This window comes from Bufo gargarizans, chromosome 2 (genome assembly GCF_014858855.1).
Source record: "Bufo gargarizans isolate SCDJY-AF-19 chromosome 2, ASM1485885v1, whole genome shotgun sequence".
NCBI lineage: Eukaryota > Metazoa > Chordata > Amphibia > Anura > Bufonidae > Bufo > Bufo gargarizans.
This window is the reverse complement of record NC_058081.1, coordinates 714,161,569-714,181,906: the sequence shown is the minus strand read 5'-3', so window position 1 is coordinate 714,181,906 and position 20,338 is coordinate 714,161,569. Positions and strand designations below refer to the sequence as shown.

Sequence of the window (20,338 nt, the reverse complement as noted above, 5' to 3'; positions counted from 1 at the left end):
GGACATTTCAGTGCTGGGTCTCTGCCCCTGCTTATGTCTTATTTTGAGATCCCCTCTGTGTACACTACTAAACATCAGATATTTTTTCCCAAAAAATACACACAATAATAATTATTATTTCGCTATGGGGTCCCCTGCCTGGAATTGACTGGAGCTATTAACATCAATTGAACCAACCTCCTTATGAACCTCCACATAGTAGCTAATGGACAGAGACGTAGCGCCTAGTGTTGAGGGAGCATCGAGTGCTCGGCCGAATACTGCGGGTGCTCGAGTACAATTTATTGCAATGAAAGTCAATGAGAGACCCGAGCATCAAACCAGGCACCCCCTGCTCTGAAGAAGAGATGGTGTCTGGTTCACTAAAAAGGGTTAGAAATTGATAGAAACCCCATCAAAATGGTTTGGAAACAGCATTAGGAGGATGTCTGGAAGCATCTTGGACTCCCATTACCTATGACATACAATAGACAACCACACAAAGGCTATATGCCAAAAGCCAAGTATGTGCCCAATCTATCCATGAAACAGATACAGTCAGCACACCTTACAATGGCAGCCTTGTGCACTATGAGACATTCCAAACCAGTTCTCATCTGACTGAGAGCCAGTAAGCCTCAAAGTTGGTTCAGATCTGTTGGATTGCTTGGGTGGACCTGCGCACCTAGATCAATATCATTAGGTTTTCTGATTGTCCTAACATAATATTCAATAACCTTTCTATACAGTTTTGTCATGTAAACTCATTTGCATAAACATGGGCATATGGGAAAGACATGCAAATGAGCAGAATCTGCCTTGTTTTTTAGCTGAAAAACCATTTGCATAGAAATCTGACTATGTTACGATAATACAAACGGATCCGTTTATGACGAATGCATGTGGTTATATTTCCACACAAAACGCGAGTGTGAAAGTAGCCTTACTAGCACCCCAACAAGATGAACAGCGCCATCTATTGGTTTCATAGTCTTATGACAAGACTGATAGTCTTGTCATAAGAATTATAGTCTAATAGTCTTGTCATAAGACTATGAATCCAATAGATGATGCTGTTCATGAGTGTAGATGCGAATATTGTAATTGCAAATTTTTATCGCTAATTTTCCATGCAAATGGTTTTTCAGCTGAAAAACAAGGCAAAGTCTGCTCATTTGCATGTCTTTCCCATATGCCCATGTTTATGCAAAAGAGTTTACATGACAAAACTGTATAGAAAGGTTATTGAATATTATGTTAGGACAATCAGAAAACCTAATGATATTGATCTAGGTGCGCAGGTCCACCTAAGCCATCCAACAGATATGAAGCAACTTTGAGGCTTACTGACTCTCAGTCAGATGGGAGCTGGTTTGGAATGTCTCATAGTGCACAAGGCTGCCATTGTAAGGTGTGCTGGCTGTTATCTGTCTGGGGGGGGGGGGGTTTCCATAATTTTTTTACTTTATTTTGTGAACCAGACACCCTCTTCTCCTCTGAGCAGGGGGTGCCTGGGGTTCTCCCATTGACTTCCATGGTGCTCGGTAGAGCACACGAGCACTTTGGTGCTCGATCAACACTAGTAACGCCTCGTACCGCATACATCCTGTGACTTTCCATGGAACGCAACCGTTCCGTTGTGTAATGGTTCTGACCTGAGCCGTAATCATCTGATCCTGGAATGACGGTAATAATTCAAACCAAGATAAAGTTACTGTCAAAGCAATGAAGTCTCTTTCGTCGTACTTGTCAATGTGTAAATCATAAGCATATGACGAGTCATCACAAAGGACCAAAGTGATGAAACTAAAATGCAAAGAAATACAGTCCATCTAATCTCTGCTGTATGGAAGAATTCAGGCAAGAATAACTAGACCAGGTGACTACAAGCGGTCGCTCGCTGTTATCAGCCATGTCAGGCTGGGGAGAGGCTGACCGTAGGGTTCTTCAATAAGAAGTCTGATGAAACCTCCCAGCCCCCCATGATCACTACTTTGGGACTAGTGGCCCTTTAGTATATATATTACACCGCAATCTCTTGCTGAATGACGTGGCTAATCTCACGCCTAAAGAATCTGGGAAAGCTGTTGTTGTTGTTCAGGAGTCTGGGAAAGCTGGGTGAGCTGTGTATTGGCAGCCATGTACAGTAAGATTCCATTCTTTACCCTGCAGCCGTCCTCACACTGAGCCTTAGCTCCCCGCTCTGTGCTTTGTGTAGGGCTTTTTACAAGCCTTATAAAGCCATGAGAGGATTTTTAATCATTTCTGCTCAGAATTGTTGTGGTTTCATTATACAACCTCAGTGCCCGGGCCGCAGCCTGAGAGAGTAAACCAGGGATATAAAAGCCGATCTGGCTCAGGGTCAAGATGACGTTATTACTTGGGTCATGAACACCGGGATGGGTCTGTAAAGCAACAAGGGTCCGCTGCAGCACAGGTGGGATAAATCGCCATTCACAACAAAAGCTATGAAAATACGCATATACGTTTTTTTAAATCTGGAACCAATCAGCAAGGTGCTGTTGACAGATCAGTCATATCCATTATATACCTATAGTTCAGCGCAAAAGTCTGCATTGATTGATGGTTTTTATTATAGATGTTTATTACAATTATTATGTAAATATAACAGGAGAGACAGATCTGTGAACAGCAGCCAGTTGATGGTATATCTTCTAATATATAAGTGTATGTGTGTGTGTGTGTGTATGTCCGCTAAAGGAATCCGTACCTTCGCATTTACAATCACGATATTTGGCACACAGGTACATCAGGTGTCTGGGAAAGTTTTAGACCAGCTCTCTAGGATGTACCGTTCCTGAGATAGTCCCCAAAAATTCATTAGCCAATAGAAGCTTGGTCACATGTCCCTTATCAGTCAATAGAAGCTCTCAGGTCCTCCAGCCTCCACATACACAGCTTTACTCCAGGTTTCCATAACAACCCAGCCATTTATCTTCACTGCTGTAGGAGAGCTTTAAAGGAAATCTGTCACCAGGATAATCGCTATTGAAGTAAAGCCACGGCCTAATAGCACTTAGTACCTTATTTCCAGATGTGCCTTTGTTCCAGCCATAGATGTTTTTATCCTCTGAATATTTGGTATGCAAATGAGCCAGTAAGGTGCCAAGAGGGGCGTCACTCTTGCAGGGAGGAGCCCATAAACGCCCCCTGCCCCAATGTGTCCACCCTCAAAAGATTTAAAACCACGCCCACAGGTCCCTAAAAGCCATGCCCATATCTGGTTAAGCCACGCCCCTTCTCACTCCTGAGCCGACGGGGATAAAAAAAAATGAAGGTAAAAATCAACTTCTGTCAGCTGCAGGGGTGGGAGGGAGGGTGACTTTCTCCCTGCAGATCACACTCAGACAGCACAGTGCTGCTATCTTAGAGTGAGCGGTTCAAAAGGACATGCCCCTGATCCAGTTAGGCAACGCTCCCTCCCACTCAGCTGACAGGGATTGAAAAAATTAAGTTAAAAATCAACTTCTAGGTCCTGCTAAGCCACGCCCCTGACCCAGTTAGGCCACACACCCTCCCACTCCTCAACTGACAGGGATTGAAAAAATGAAGTTAAAAATCAACTTCTGTCAGCTGCAGAGGTGGGAGGGAGGGAGGGTGACTTTCTCCCTGCAGCTCACACTCAGACAGCACAGTGCTGCTGTCTTAGAGTGAGCTGTTTAAAAGGACACGCCCCTGATCTGGTTAGGCCACGCCCCCTCCCACTCAGCCAACAGGGATTGAAAAATAAAGTTAAAAATGTACTTCTAGGCACAGTCTGAGAGTGAGCTGTTCAAAAGGACATCCTTGTGTCCGTCCAGACCCTGCGCCAGACAGAGGACAGGGAGTCTGAAAGCCGGACTGTCCGGCCTAAAACTGGACCTCTGGCCACCCTAGGGGTAGGCTGCTGTGGAGGTCACAGTTAAGGGATGGTCTGCTATGGAGGTCAGTGTTAAGGGGCAGATTGCTGTAAAGGCCACTGTTACAAGGGGATGGTGTGCTGTGAAACTCACTGGTAAATGGCAGGCTGCTGTGAAGGGGGTGGGCTGCTGTGAAGGTCCCATTTTAGGGAGACGGGGCACTGTGGGGGGGGTCAGTGTTAAGGGGTGTGGGGCTGTGGAGGTCACAGTTAAGGCGGTGGGGTGCTGTCACTGTTATAATGGATACTGTCGATATCTTTTAACGACACACAGAAACATTAAATTAAATAGATTAAATATACCCGAGCGAAGCCGCGTCCTTCAGCTAGTATATATATATATATGATCACAAAAGACGAGGCAGCACTCCAAATTTGGTGAAAAGGTAAGGACACGTTTATTCCCAAGGCAACGTTTCAGCCCAGCACAATGAGTAGTAGTGGCAAGTGCAGGTATAAATACCCCATACATAATTAGTGATTGTTTATCCACATAATTAGTGGTTGTTTATCCACATAATTAGTGACATTGTTATCATGATTATTCAAAATAGTGACTCCTATATTCAGTGATAGTAATAAATGTATACAAGAAAAACATACAAAAAAAGCTAAATTCATATTAATAATTCATGAATCCCAGAAGTGAATATTCAAGTGCATAAAAAATATGCATGTTTTTTTTTTTTTTACTTATTTCATCCAATATAAGAAACATAATATAAAACTGAAAGGATTGGTGCATAGTGGGTTAAAATATCCATCGATTTGGATAGCACAGTCACAGCTGTGTAAGATTAAATGCAAAAATAAAAGTAAACAAATCCAGGTCACCATTGGTGGTTCCAGTGGATAGACGTGAACTTCAGCGTCCCTGTCGGACTACTGTGCAGGTGCGGGATGTCGACGAACCACCCCCCATGTGCGGCACAGCACACCTCTCCAGAGCGCTCTGACGTAATCGGAGGCGCAATGACAGAGGATGCGCTGACTGCATCTAGGGGAGGGGTGGATCGGGTCATGTGATACCGCCTGTGCCGGCCCGGGCGCATACCATATGTCCCAGGAATGCAAACTTTGTCCCGACGCGTTTCTCTGAACCGCTCTCTGGGGTCAGGTCATCAGGGGACCACATGTAACAAAAAAACTCCACAAAGCAAACAATACAAAAGTGGAGGCAATAATATGTGTGCGAATCAGATTAAACTATTGTGATAATGACCATATGATAATAGTAATTCCCATGGCCAAAAAGAATAACAATTCCCACAAATTTGGGACCAAATATAATGCATCTGCATCACATCCAATGTCCACAATGTTGGTACTAATAAGCCCCTTTTAAAACATACCGCAGACCAGTTAATTACTGATAGTACAAATATGGCTTTGTAAGTAAAATTGGAATAACAGCAGGAAAGGCTAATCAAAGTAACTATCGATGTAACAGAGAGGGGGCAAATATGGTTATACTTCCTCTTAGTCCCAACTGAAATGCCAGGCCGGGAGAGGGTATGATAATTAGGTCATTCTGGGTCAGCACAGGAACATTGGTGATGCAGTGGTGGCCATCTAGATGGAAATTCCGGTCTCTGTCCATACCTACATGCAGTCAGCGTCGCTCTAAATACCCACGCGCCGGAAACCGGAAGTCACGTGACCGGAAGTCGGCGGTGGACCACATGGTGGAACACAAATACAAGAAGTGAATCACAGATTTACTGGTAATACAGGAGGAAGGACAAAGAAACCATTGGGCATAAAATTTAAAAAAGTCACTGTACTCTACTAATACAAGAGGATTGTTTGACTATTTGAAAGTAATATTTTACCATAAACTAGTGTCACTTTATACCAGCTAATAGGACGGGGGATGGGGAGGTAAAATAGGGGCAAGGTTACTACCCTCTGTGTGGGTACTGTTGTTCTGGGATCCGCTCCACAGTTTCCTCTCAGCCCTGGCCATAGCATGCTTGCTGCTTGTTTCATGCAGCACTTCCTCAAGGGCCGGCGTGCATCACTTCCTGGGCTTTATGGGTTAGGTCATGTGACCTCGCTGACCAATCCTAGCCCTACTGCGCATATATACAGTAAGTGGCTCAGCCCCCTTCCCAGATGCCTCAGTGTCAAGGTCCTTGTGTCCTGCTAAGGTTCCTGATTTCCACTTGTGTTCCTGTGTTCCTGACTTGTACCTGTATTCCTGGACTCTGCTACCTGTTAGATCCCTGCCTGCTTGCCTTGACTCTCCTGTTGCCGATCCGGATTGCCTGACTTGTACCTGTGCCGCCTGCCCTGACCTTTTTCCTGTCTGACTACGCCTCTGCCTCATCCTTCGGTCCTGCACCTCTGGTACCTTTCTCAGGTACCTCCTGGTCTGCCTGGACCAGCTGCCTCGTGTGCCTATCCTCCTCAAGAGGTAGCAACCTGGTGTTCCCCTCGGGAAAGTCTATCCCCACCATCAGGGGTACTGTGAAGATTGAGGGGTTCACTTAGACAACGCCCTTAGAGGAGGTAGGACACGTGGCACAGTGGGTTCACACCCGCTGGTTCGTGACACCCCACATATTATAAGGTATATATTGGGTGCACCATTTCATTATAAGTAGCACCCTACCTCGCCCATAGATAAAAAATAACAATAGACGGACTAGTCCAAAAAAGTCATTATTTTTTAATAAAACACGCAAAATCAATATACTCATTAAGGCCACAAGGGGTGATAGTGTTCAACCTATATGTCCATCTAGCTTCTTTTTGTTTCAAAATGGTGACAAGATCTCCACCTCTAATACCTGTCCTGATCGTCTCTAACACACAAAAGGTATTACACCCTCAGTATTTCAGTTAGCAAAAGAGCGGATATGGTATACCCTATGTCTACCAGAATGTGAAAACTGAGACCCTCTATCAATAAATTGACACGCTTTCCAATGGCTGCAACGAAAGGTACCAGCCTGTCTATTGGTCAGCCATGTCTCGTTTTTATGAGTCTCAAAGTGGCTGTGAACCAAGGTATCTCTTAAGTTGCGCCCACGTCTATACATAATTACTGGAAAATCTGGAATGAATCCTGAGATGTCTGGATCTGCTTTCAGAAGTGACCAATATTTACCAAGTATATTTCTCACTTCCTGTGCCAAGGAATCAAAAGTTCAAATAATACGTATGGGTTTTATCATCTTGTTTTCCGCTTTTGGGGGTTAATAGCTTGGTTCTGTCGCATTTCCTTGCAAATTCCCATGCCTGATTTAATGCTTTTCTCGGGTATCCTTTTTTTCAAAATCTCTGATATAGAATAGAAACCTCCTTTCTCAAAATCCTCCTCCCTTGTATTCTGAGGAACTGTCCCTTTGGGATCCCCCCTTCTTTAGTGGGGTGGGATGAAAACTCCCCCATTGCAGATAACTGTTAGTGGAGGTCTCTTTACGATGTAAGGATGTCTGAATCATATTATCTTTTTTCCATAGCCGAATATTAGAAAAGCAATAGAATCTTTCTGTATCTCATGGGTAAAAAACAACCCAATATTATTCCGATTTAGTGCCTCGACAAATAACAGAAAATCTCGTTTCTCACCTGACCACAATATGAGAATGTCATCGATATATCTTACCCACAGTAAAATATGTGAGACCCAGTTGGCATATTGGTCAGAAAACACTATTGTATCCTCCCACCAGTCCAGGAACAAACTGGCATAAGTTGGGGCACAGGGACTCCCCATAGCGGTGCCCCCAAGCTGGTGGTAATACTTAGAATCGAATACAAAATAGTTATGGGTCAAGATGAATTCCAGCAAACGAAGAAGAAAACTGTAATGGCCCTGGTAATGATTGATTTTGGTACAGTCCTGATCAAAAGTTTAAAACCACTTGAAAAATAGCAAAAAATCATATTTAGCAAGGCTGGATCTTAACAAGGTTCCAAGTAGAGCTTCAACATGCAACAAGAAGAAATGAGAGTGAGACAAAACATTTTTTGAGCATTCAATTTAATGAAAACAACGACTAAACTGAAACAGGCTGTTTTTCAGATGATCCAAAGTTTAGGACCACATGCCTTTAAAAGGCCAAATCTGTGCAAAGATGTGGATTCATTGTCATTCTCTGTCAGGTAGTCACACGTTGTGATGGCAAAGGCAAAAAAACTCCCTTTTTGAACATGGTCGGGTTGTTGAACTGCATAAGCAGGGTCTCTCACAGAGCGCCATCGCTGCTGAGGTGGGACGCAGTAAGACAGTCATTTGGAATTTCTTAAATTCTAAATGATCCTGAGGGTTATTGAACAAAATAGTCAAGTGAAAGACCCCAAAAAATGTCATCAGCACTGAGCCGGAGGATCCAATTGGCTGTCCGTCAAGACATAGGACGATCCTCGACCCAAATTAAGGCCCTTAATGGTGCTGACTGCAGCCCCATAACCATCAGACGGCATCTGAGACTGAAGGGCTTCAAAAACAAAAAATGTCTTCAAAGACCTCGTCTCCTTGAACGCCACAGAACTGCTCGTTTGGACTTTGCAAGAGAGCACCAAACATGGGACATTCAAAGGTGGAAGAAAGTTTTATTCTCTGATGAGAAAAAATTTAACCTTGATGGTCCTGATGGTTTCCAACGTTACTGGCATGACAAGCAGATCCCACCTGAGATGTCTTCTACGCGCCACAGTGGAGGGGGCGCCATAATGGTCTGGGGTGCTTTTTCCTTCAGTGGAACAATGGAGCTTCAGGAAGTGCAGGGGCGTCAAACGGCCGCTGGCTATGTCCAGATGGTGCAGAGAGCATTCCTCATGACTGAGGGCCCTCGTCTGTGTGGTAACGACTGGGTTTTTCAACAGGACAACGCTACAGTACACAATGCCCGCAGGACAAGGGACTTCCAGGAGAATAACATCACTCTTTTGGCCAATCCTGCGTGTTCCCCTGATCTAAATCCAATTGAGAACCTTTGGGGATGGATGGCAAGGGAAGTTTACAAAAATGGACAACAGTTCAAGACAGTAGATGGCCTTCATGTGGCCGTCTTCACCACTTGGAGAAATGTTCCCACTCACCTCATGGAAACGCTTGCATCAAGCATGCCGAAACAAATTTTTGAAGTGATAAACAATAACAGTGGAGCTACTCATTACTGAGTTCATGTTTGGAAGTTGGATTTCTGTTTTGGGGGGGGGGGGGGGGGGTTAGTTTTTTTTTTTGGAGGTGTGGTCCTAAACTTTTGATCAGCTGAAAAACACCCTGTTTCAGTTTATTTGTTGTTTTCATTAAATTAAATGCTCAAAAAATGTTTATCTCACTCCCATTTCTTCTTGTTGCATGTTGAAGCTCTACTTGGAACCTTGTTAAGATCCAGCCATGCTAAATATAATTTTTTGCCATTTTTCAAGTGGTCTTAAACTTTTGATCAGGACTGTATCAAGAAAATGCTTGGTAGCCCTCAGTCCCATTTGGTGTGGGATGATGTATAAAAGGCCTCAACATCAACCGAGGCAAGCCACACATCAACCACTATTCCTTCGAGTTTCTTAAGCAGGTCCATCGTATCACGTATATATGAAGTAAGGGATAGAACAAAGGGATGTAGAATTCTATCAATGTAAATTTAGATGAGTCAAATTTCCAACCCCCGAAACTATTGGCCTCCCTTTTTAGGGGATGTAACCCCTTGTGGACTTTAGGAAGTCCATAGAAGGTATCCATTTTCAGATGTTGGGGTAATAGGAATTCATACTCATTTCGATCTATCCAGTGATAATCTGCAGCCTCCTTTAATATAATCGACAGTTGCGTGGTAGGATCCCGCACCAGAAATTCATAGCTTTTTGTATCAGAGAGGAGTGATAGACACATCTGTTTGTACTGGTCACAGAAATCACAACAAAAAAGCAAAAAAACATTGTGCGGAATTTCTTGCGCCAGACATGACCCATGAGATGCACGATAGACTTCCACATGAGATGTGTGAATTACAGGCATTGTGTCTGGTCAGGGTTTTATCTCATCCGATTGGGACTCATAAAATTACAAAGCAATTCATCCAGGCTGCAGCCAGGACCGGGGAACGCCTTGTAAATCCTAATGCATGATGGAAGAAAAGGGTTAACCCAGAGCGTATCTCAGCTCCTCATATCTGATACTGTGCTTGCTACACAGCGTATCTAAGGTGTACTACATGTATCTAACACTATCATGTGTGGAACAGACTGCTGTATCCGTGTATCCAATTCTTTCATGCTTTATACTGTCTGCTGAGCCATGTATCTAAGCTTATATCTGATACTGTCTACACAGCTGCTGTATCTAATCCCATGATGTATGATATGGTCCTCTGTGTTAGTGTATCTAATCCTATCTTCTGAGCTGCTGTATCTCGCACTATCTTGTGTGATACTGTCCACCAAGCTGCTGTATCTAATTCCATCATGTGTGATTCTGTCTGCTGCATATCTAAGCATATATCTAACACTGTCTGCAGAGCTGCTGTATCTAATCCAACAGTGTATGATATGGACTGCTGTGTTAGTGTATCTAAAACTACCATGTGTGCTACTGTCTGCTGAGTTGCTGTATCTAATCCTATCAGGTGTGATACTATCTTCTAGGCTCCTGGATCTAATCTTATCACGTGTGATACTGTCTGCTGAGCTGCTGTATCTAGGCTTACTGTATTAGATACTGTCTTTGGAGCTACTATATCTAATCCAATCATGTGTGATACTGTTTTCTGCATATCTAAGCTTATAGCTAATACTGGCCTGTCTGCAGCGCTGCTGTATCTAATCCCATGAAATATGATATGGACTGCTGTGTTGGTGTATCTAAAACTATCATGTGTGCTACTGTCTTCTAAGCTTCTGTATCTAATCCTATCATGTTTGATACTGTCTGCTGAGCTGCTGTATCTAAGCCTATCATGTGTGATACTGCCTGCTGAGCTGCTGTATCTAATCCTCTCATGTGTGATACTGTCTGCTGAGCTGCTGTATCTAATCCTCTTGTGTTATACTGTCCGCTGAGCTGCTGTATCTAGGCTTATCATATGTGATATTGTCTTTGGAGCTGCTGTATCTAATCCTATTATGTGTGATACTGTCTGCTGAGCCAATGTATCTAAGCCAGTCATTTTTCTCTACTGTCAAAGAACTACATGGATCAGCAACCTTTCAGTTGTGAAACTACATCTCCCAACATGCTCCGTTCACTACTTTGGGAGAACAGCCAAGCAAGTGTGAATGCTGGGAGTTGTAGTTTCACAGCAGCTGGAGTGCTGGAGGTTGCAAACCTTTCCTGTACTACATCCCCATCAGTACTATATGGCATGTTACTTATTATCCGTCCTTTTGCTCCAATGCTACCTATCACTTAAGGGTCAGTAGCAATTACTACAACCCCCATCATGTATTCTGGATCAATGCAATTTCATAACTATGGTACCTTATGCTGAGATTTGTAGTTCCTGTCTGATTGATTACCCTGCCTCTGATTGATGTCGCCACATTCTCACCAGGTATACAGCCCGCACGTCCCCTGGCGCCAAACAGTGTAATATTGTAAATGGAAGGAGCAGTAAATCCACGTCACCCTAATGACGGATCATAAAAAACAAGTCCTGATTCACCAGAACCAGCATTAACCCCCCGAAAATCAATCCAGTCCCTGCCAGCGACAGGTATGATTCATGTGTTTACTGCATCTATAGCTGGAACCTGCACTGAAAGGACCATGCTGGTATAACCTGGGCATCTCCTGTATATAATTATATATGTACAGCTGGTATAAGTTATACATCTTCTTGTATATAGTGATATGGAGCATGCTGGTATAACCTGGGCATCTCCTGTATATAATTATATATGTACAGCTGGTATAAGTTATACATCTTCTTGTATATAGTGATATGGAGCATGCTGGTATAACCTGGGCATCTCCTGTATATAATTATATATGTACAGCTGGTATAAGTTATACATCTTCTTGTATATAGTGATATGGAGCATGCTGGTATAACCTGGGCATCTCCTGTATATAATTATATATGTACAGCTGGTATAAGTTATACATCTTCTTGTATATAGTGATATGGACCATGCTGGTATAACCTGGGTATCTCCTGTATATAATTATATATGTACAGCTGGTATAAGTTATACATCTTCTGTATATAGTGATATGGACCATGCTGGTATAACCTGGGCATCTCCTGTATATAATTATATCTGTACAGCTGGTATAAGTTATACATCTTCTTGTATATAGTGATAAGGACCATGCTGGTATAACCTGGGTATCTCCTGTATATAATTATATATGTACAGCTGGTATAAGTTATACATCTTCTTGTATATAGTGATAAGGACCATGCTGGTATAACCTGGGCATCTCCTGTATATAATTATATCTGTACAGCTGGTATAAGTTATACATCTTCTTGTATATAGTGATAAGGACCATGCTGGTATAACCTGGGCATCTCCTGTATATAATTATATCTGTACAGCTGGTATAAGTTATACATCTTCTTGTATATAGTGATATGGACCATGCTGGTATAACCTGGGCATCTCCTGTATATAATTATATATGTACAGCTGGTATAAGTTATACATCTTCTTGTATATAGTGATATGGACCATGCTGGTATAACCTGGGCATCTCCTGTATATAATTATATATGTACAGCTGGTATAAGTTATACATCTTCTTGTATATAGTGATATGGAGCATGCTGGTATAACCTGGGCATCTCCTGTATATAATTATATATGTACAGCTGGTATAAGTTATACATCTTCTTGTATATAGTGATATGGAGCATGCTGGTATAACCTGGGCATCTCCTGTATATAATTATATATGTACAGCTGGTATAAGTTATACACCTTCTTGTATATAGTGATATGGAGCATGCTGGTATAACCTGGGCATCTCCTGTATATAATTATATATGTACGGCTGGTATAACCTGGGCATCTTTGGCTTCATAATCATATATGTATAGGCATGTGTATATTATTCACCGGCGAGCATCCTGATTTGTTTGTCTTCAGGGGAACAATCAGTCATGACATCTGTAATCATTGCTCTAGCCCGGGCCTTGTGGACGGGTCTTACTACATCTCACATGACCGCTAACAATAGACAGAGGCCTTGTTTTCTTTTTTCTTTTTTTTTTTGTATTATGTATAGGAGAAGTCTGTACCAGGAGGAGACAGTGAAAGGTTACTGGGACCAGTTCACTGTGTCCTCTGTCCACAGCCACCTGTTACAAGACAAAATTGTTATGACCGTACCGTTATAAGAAAAGCGGCTAATATCCGACAAATAGGTTATGAATAGCTTTAGAAAGTTTAGAGGATCTCAGCTCTGGAGATGTGACATACAGTAGTGATCATGGGGGGCAGGGCTCTTTTTCTAGTCTCATTCATTCCTCCTACTGGTCATATATCTGTTTAGCTTTAAATGGCTGATAACAGGGAGCTATAGATGTATCCACCTGCTCTGCATTCAGGTTTGGTTTTATGTTAAATGGGGCCGTGGTCAAGAAGCTTTTCCACATAATACTGCCATAACGTGGCAAGGTAATACTGTCACATAACAGCCTAAGTAATACTGCCATACAGTGTTAAGATAATACTGCCATATTCAGCCCACACAATACTGCCATATAGTCTCCAAATTCCACTTTTGTATATACAGCCCAGATAATATCGCTATGCTGCCATATAGTTCTAATATAATACTGCCATATCAGCCCACATAATACTGTCATACTGCCTTATAGTGTCAAGATAATACAGCCATATAAAGCCCACATAATACTGCCAAGATGCTACTGTCATAAATAGCCCAAATAATACTACTATGCTGCTATATAGTGCAAGGATAACACCGCCATATGCAGCCCACATAATACTGCCAAGATAATACTGCCATATACAGCCCACATAATACTGTCATATATGCTTTATAGTGGCAGGATAACACAGCCATATAAAGCCCACATAATACTGTCATCATGTAATGCCCAGATGCTACTTTCATATACAGCCTACATAATACTGCTATACTACCAAGATAGCAATGCCATATACAGCCCACATAATACTGTCATACTGCCATATAGTGTTACGATAATCTTGCAATATGAAGCCCACGTAGTACTACCATACACTGCCAAGATGCTGCTGTCATATACATGCCCACACAATATTGCTACACTCCCATAAAGTGCTAAGATAATACTGCCATATACAGCTCACATTACACTGCCATGATAATACTGACATACACAGCCCACATAATACCACCACATGATGCCTAACAAATATACAGTACCCAAATAATACTCTCTTCCAAAGCTCGCAAAATATATACCACCATACACTGCAACATATTACTAGGTAGTTTTAGTTCTCTTTTTGGGGTCCATGTCCTCGAGGACCCCCTATGAAACTGCAATTGCCCATCTTACCAACCCCTTAATCTATCCCATCCACTCTCGGCCTCTCCCGAGCCTGTAATGGCTGATAACAGAGAACAGTAGATCGTATTCACCTGCCCTACAGTCAGTCTCACCCGGGCCTGACATAGCTGGTGCCAACAGACTGCAGTCACCTGTCCTAACGCCGGCTCTACCCCGTCTGAAATGGCTGATAACAGAGAACAGTAGATCGTATTCACCTGCCCTACAGTCTCCCCCGGGCCTGACATAGCTGATGCCAACAGACTGCAGTCACCTGTCCTAACGCCGGCTCTACCCCGTCTGAAATGGCTGATAACAGAGAACAGTAGATTGTATTCACCTGCCCTACAGTCAGTCTCACCCGGGCCTGACATAGCTGGTGCCAACAGACTGCAGTCACCTGTCCTAACGCCGGCTCTACCCCGTCTGAAATGGCTGATAACAGAGAACAGTATATCGTAGTCACCTGCCCTACAGTAAGTCTCCTCCGGGCCTGACATAGCTGATGCCAACAGACTGCAGTCACCTGTCCTAACGCCGGCTCTACCCCGTCTGAAATGGCTGATAACAGAGAACAGTAGATCGTATTCACCTGCCCTACAGTCTCATCCGGGCCTGACATAGCTGATGCCAACAGACTGCAGTCACCTGTCCTAACGCCTGCTCTACCCTGTCTGAAATGGCTGATAACAGAGAACAGTAGATCGTATTCACCTGCCCTACAGTCAGTCTCCCCCGGGCCTGACATAGCTGATGCCAACAGACTGCAGTCACCTGTCCTAACGCCGGCTCTACCCCGTCTGAAATGGCTGATAACAGAGAACAGTAGATCGTATTCACCTGCCCTACAGTCAGTCTCACCCGGGCCTGACATAGCTGGTGCCAACAGACTGCAGTCACCTGTCCTAACGCCGGCTCTACCCCGTCTGAAATGGCTGATAACAGAGAACAGTAGATCGTATTCACCTGCCCTACAGTCTCCCCCGGGCCTGACATAGCTGATGCCAACAGACTGCAGTCACCTGTCCTAACGCCGGCTCTACCCCGTCTGAAATGGCTGATAACAGAGAACAGTAGATCGTATTCACCTGCCCTACAGTCTCATCCCGGGCCTGACATAGCTGATGCCAACAGACTGCAGTCACCTGTCCTAACGCCGGCTCTACCCTGTCTGAAATGGCTGATAACAGAGAACAGTATATTGTATTCACCTGCCCTACAGTCAGTCTCCCCCGGGCCTGACATAGCTGATGCCAACAGACTGCAGTCACCTGTCCTAACCCCGGCTCTACCCCGTCTGAAATGGCTGATAAAAGGGGTGCATAGTCCGCGACTCCCCAGCCTGAACTGGCTGACAACATGGAGCAACATATCGTCTGCTGCCATCCGATATGTGGCATGAAGCTGCAATAATAGGCACAGAGTCGCCAATGGCTGACAACAGGGACGATAATGCTGGCAGATAGACTGCAAGCTCTTGGGCCCAGCCCCTACCAGATTTTATACAGAATGCAGACCGATTAGATTAGACGGATGCGGATCCACATGGCGACTTATCCATGATCTTTAAAACATGCGTCAATTCACTACAATGGCCGCCCCGTCCTGGCTGAAGTCGCAGCATTCATTTTGCTTCCTATATGGCGATGCCAGCGGCTCCCAGCCTCTCATTACTTAACCGGAGGGAGGACATGGCCCCCACCGCCGTCCGCTCCTGACATTATCTGCTCTTCCATTACAGACCCATCTCCCAATTAGTAATTCCATTAATCTCCATTCTGGCATCAGGCACCACCTGCTATTTCAGTCCAGCGCCCGGCTGAACCATTTGCGCCGTCCAGACGCATCCCCGCATCCTGCTGTGCACAGGCTCTGATGTGAGATCACTTAACCCCTTAACCGCACGCCAGCAATGCCCTGCCGTGCCCTGGCGTGATCCTTAGCCATGCCCTGCGCCCAACCCCCCCTTCACCGCCATCCCTTTCCATCAATATTGACACATGACCTCAGCCGTTAAGGCAACGATTTTTCTTAAAAATGGCAAATTGGTTTTTTTCCGCTGTTTACTTGGCGGATTATGACGATGGCAGCAATTTTCGTACCAGCAAACTGTTGGTCTGATGGCTTGGGTGCCATGATTGTCCATAAAGGACGCTCGATATTGGTTGAAAATATTTTTTTTACCGATCCCCTCAATTTGGCGGTATTCAAAAAAAAACAACAACAACCTGTCCTTGCACACCAGACGCCAGCAGGCAGCCTGTGTTACGATGTCGTTCCGCACCTGTGCCCAGTTCCGCCACCTTCGGCCTGCAACCAAAATGGGCTGTAAACCCTGCATAGGAAGAGGTTAATAGATGCTACATTGTATCACTGCTCTCTCGATTGGCGGTGCCACCGTTTACCTTACGGCTGCCATGCAGCACCAGCCTTCTGCCGTGAAAATGTAGCAACTCCACCCAACCCTGGAGATGTGCATTGCACCTCTGCTCTGCCACCGCCGCCGCCACCACCACCACCACCACCATCTCCTCACCTGGACACCCAAGATCAGGACGCCGCTCAGGCACAGCCAAGCGCTCTTCGTTCTGTCCCAGTCGCCCATCCTGCCCGTCTAGTCTGGTACCGGTGATACCAGCTGTTGTGATGTGTGAGGCAGATGTAGTGGGGCACCGGGAGCTGCGGTCGGGGGTTGCGTCTCGCTGTCACAGGGGCATCCAGCGCTCAGTGTGCATGTCACGCAGATGTTGGGTATCTATCTGAACGTCTGTCTGATGAAGCCTCGTTCTGCTATACAAAGACGTATCCCATCCCCCCCACCCCCTCGTCATCTGTCTCTCTCTCCTTCTCTCTCTCCTCCCATCACTCCTTCACTTCCTCCTCTCCCTCCACCTTCTCTCCTCCCAGGGAGAATTCAATCCAAGGAAGGAAAAACATGAAAAGGGAAAAACTACATGAAAAATTCAGTGAGAATGCGGAATGATGGGAGCAAAGAGTCAGCGACGAATACCCCAGATTCACAGCACCAGTAACCTGACCTATAGTTCTGTTATGTCCTGATGGCACTAACAAGAGAGGAACTGTCATTAGGGCACCGTATACCGAAGCACAGTGCCACCACAATCATTCTCAGTACCTGTTCTGCTCTGACAGTATATATATATGTAATATATTCTATATATATGTACACTGCACAGTACCACTTCTCCTGTCCTGTATACTGGGTGTAATCCTCAGTACCTGCTCTTATTCTGTATATATGTACACTGCACAGTACCACTTCTCCTGTCCTGTATACTGGGTGTAATCCTCAGTACCTGCTCTTATTCTGTATATATGGACACTGCACAGTACCGCTTCTCCTGTCCTGTATACTGGGTGTAATCCTCAGTATTTGCTCTTATCCTGTATATATGGACTTTTTATTAAAAAACTTAACAGAGATCTTACAGAAATCATACAAAAACATTTCCAATAAAATAACTTAGCCCGACCAGTCACCCTCCCCCTCCCCCCCTACACTCATAATATCCACTCATACTGATCCATACACTATTTACATATTTTCAAAAGCGCAAAATAAACAAACATAAATATAAACATAAACATATTTACATACCCTTCACCCACCCACATATAGCACAAAAAGCCGATCTCCCAACAGAAGTTCAAAAGAGGAAACCTCGAGCTTCTTCAGTCCCAAAGTTCAATTCCCCAGTAGGACTTGGTTAATCGACTTGATAAACAGACATAACAAATATATATATATGTATTTGTTTTAATTTTTAATTTGTATTTTAAATTATTATTATTATTTTTTTCCTCCTCCTCCTCCCTTTAACCCTCCACCCAACCTAACTAGCCCCCAAAACCACAAGACCATAAAACAAACTATCTATACACAATTTATAATATTATATAATACTATAATATTTATATATATTTTTTAAATAAATATATACATATTATACACATGTCATACCATTATCTTATAATTCATTGCCAAAACATAGACAATACCTAAAGCCAAAACCAACTTTACAGCTATGGTTCAGTGCCTGTAAACCAAACCATCATGTTTCAGCTCAAAACAAAACAAAAGGCTAAGAAAGTGTCAAACTATCCCACCACCGGGATTGAGGACTACTGAGTTAGGGTACCCCGAAACAAAAGCCCCTCCACAGTCCAGAGGCCTTGGGGGGACCCAACCTTTCGTTCTCAAGAGAGAGTACCTTATCCAGGTCACCCCTGATGCTCCTATACACCGTCTCCACTGGGAGGACTTTATGACCCGTCGATACTAAACACCTTGCGCACCAAGTGTGATACCTGACCACTGCGCTGACTAGGAATAAAGTGCAACGGTCCCGACCACCTAAGTCTTTAAACGTACCATAGGCCCACTCTGCATTGGACAGGGCAGCCAGCCTAGGCCAGCCGATGGAAGCTCCCACCCTTTTGTAGACCTCTATATTGAAAGGGCAGTGAAGTAAGAAATGGTCCATGCTTTCCAGCACAGCACCGCACTCCTCCCGGGGACAACCCCTTTCCTCAGAGTTTCTACACTTCACATTATCCCTTACATAGAGCTTACCATGGAAGCAACGCCAAGCCACATCCCAAACTTTCAAGGGGATCCTTGCCGAATTTAATAAGGTCAACCCACCCTCTAGATCCTGACTTGGGCAATCCCTCAAGGCCAACGGAGGTTGAAAGAAAGTAGACAGAACCTTAAAACCAAGGGTGAACCTCGACCTGGTCTCTATCTCCCCTCTCCCAAGCCCCCATCGCCTTATAATTCTCAGAACCGGGGCAACATAAGCCGGGAGATATCCCTGCCTTGACGAGCGTAGGTCTTTCACACGCCCTCCTGTCTCCCATTCCTGGAAGAAGGGCCTAAACCATTCCCTACAGGAATTTACCCACCAAGGAGCCCTCTCCATCCAGAGGTTTGCAATGTTGGCTTTCAAAAAAGTATTCGTTAAGAATACTACTGGGTTGACCATTTCCAACCCAGCTAGTCTCCTTGGTCTGTATGTGACCTCTCTCTTGACTAGGTTCAGCCTGTTTCCCCATAACATCTGGAAAAAGAGGCTGTAGACCGTTCCCCAGAGAGAGCCTGGCAGGACACAAACAGTGCCCAAGTACAATAGTACCGGGATCAGATAAGCTTTACACAGGTGAACCCTTTCCCTGAGGGTCAAAGAACAACCCTTCCAGCGATCCACCTTTTGACCGACATTTGCATTCCCAATTCTTTTGATGATAGTCCACATCCTGGCCAAAATTGATGCAGAGAACCTTTACCGTTTTCTGAGGCTCTGGGAGAGTGTCCTGGAGATCAAAATCAGGATCTCCTTCTCCCAGCCATAGAGTCTCACATTTATCACGGTTGATCCGAGACCCAGAAACCTCTGAATAGCGGTCCACTTCCGACATCATCCACCCCACCTCCTAGAAGAGGCGAAAATAGTGACAACATCCGCGTACGCTATCACCCTCAGAGGCGGCACCCTTGCCCCAGCCAGTTCCATCCCCACCCCCGCCAATGGTCTGCGATCTACCTTTCTAATGAAGGGATCGATCACAAACATGTATAGCAAGGGGCTTAAAGGACATCCCTGACAGACGCCGGAAGCCATCTCAAAAGGCTGCCCCAACCAACCATTGACCAACGGGAAACTCTCAGCCCTCTTGTACAAAACTTTCAGCCAATTTACGAAACTCCCCAGCAGACCATACCACAAGAGGACGGACCACAGGTACTCGTGATTCACCCGGTCAAAGGCTTTAGCCTGATCTAAAGACAAAAGAAACCCCTTCCAAAGGCCCGCCCTGCCCCTCTCCACAGCCTCTCGGACACTGAGAACGGCGCTAAAGGCGCTCCGACTAGGAACTGTGCAATGCTGAGCCCCCGAAAGAAGCTTCGGTGCAACCTTCACCAATCTATTGAAAAGTATTTTCGCCAGGATCTTTCTGT

At 44.5% G+C, this 20,338-nt stretch overlaps 1 protein-coding gene across 1 annotated transcript in view; it reads right to left on the bottom strand.

Annotated features, from left to right (window-relative positions):
- Nucleotides 1–17,163, bottom strand: part of APLP1 (amyloid beta precursor like protein 1) — a 52,260-nt gene extending 35,097 nt beyond the window's left edge. The window contains 1 exon segment of the mRNA XM_044282586.1: nucleotides 16,895–17,163. Coding sequence (XP_044138521.1) covers nucleotides 16,895–16,963 — 69 coding nt within the window. The 5' untranslated portion in view covers nucleotides 16,964–17,163.
- Between the last annotated feature and the right edge of the window lie 3,175 nt (nucleotides 17,164–20,338).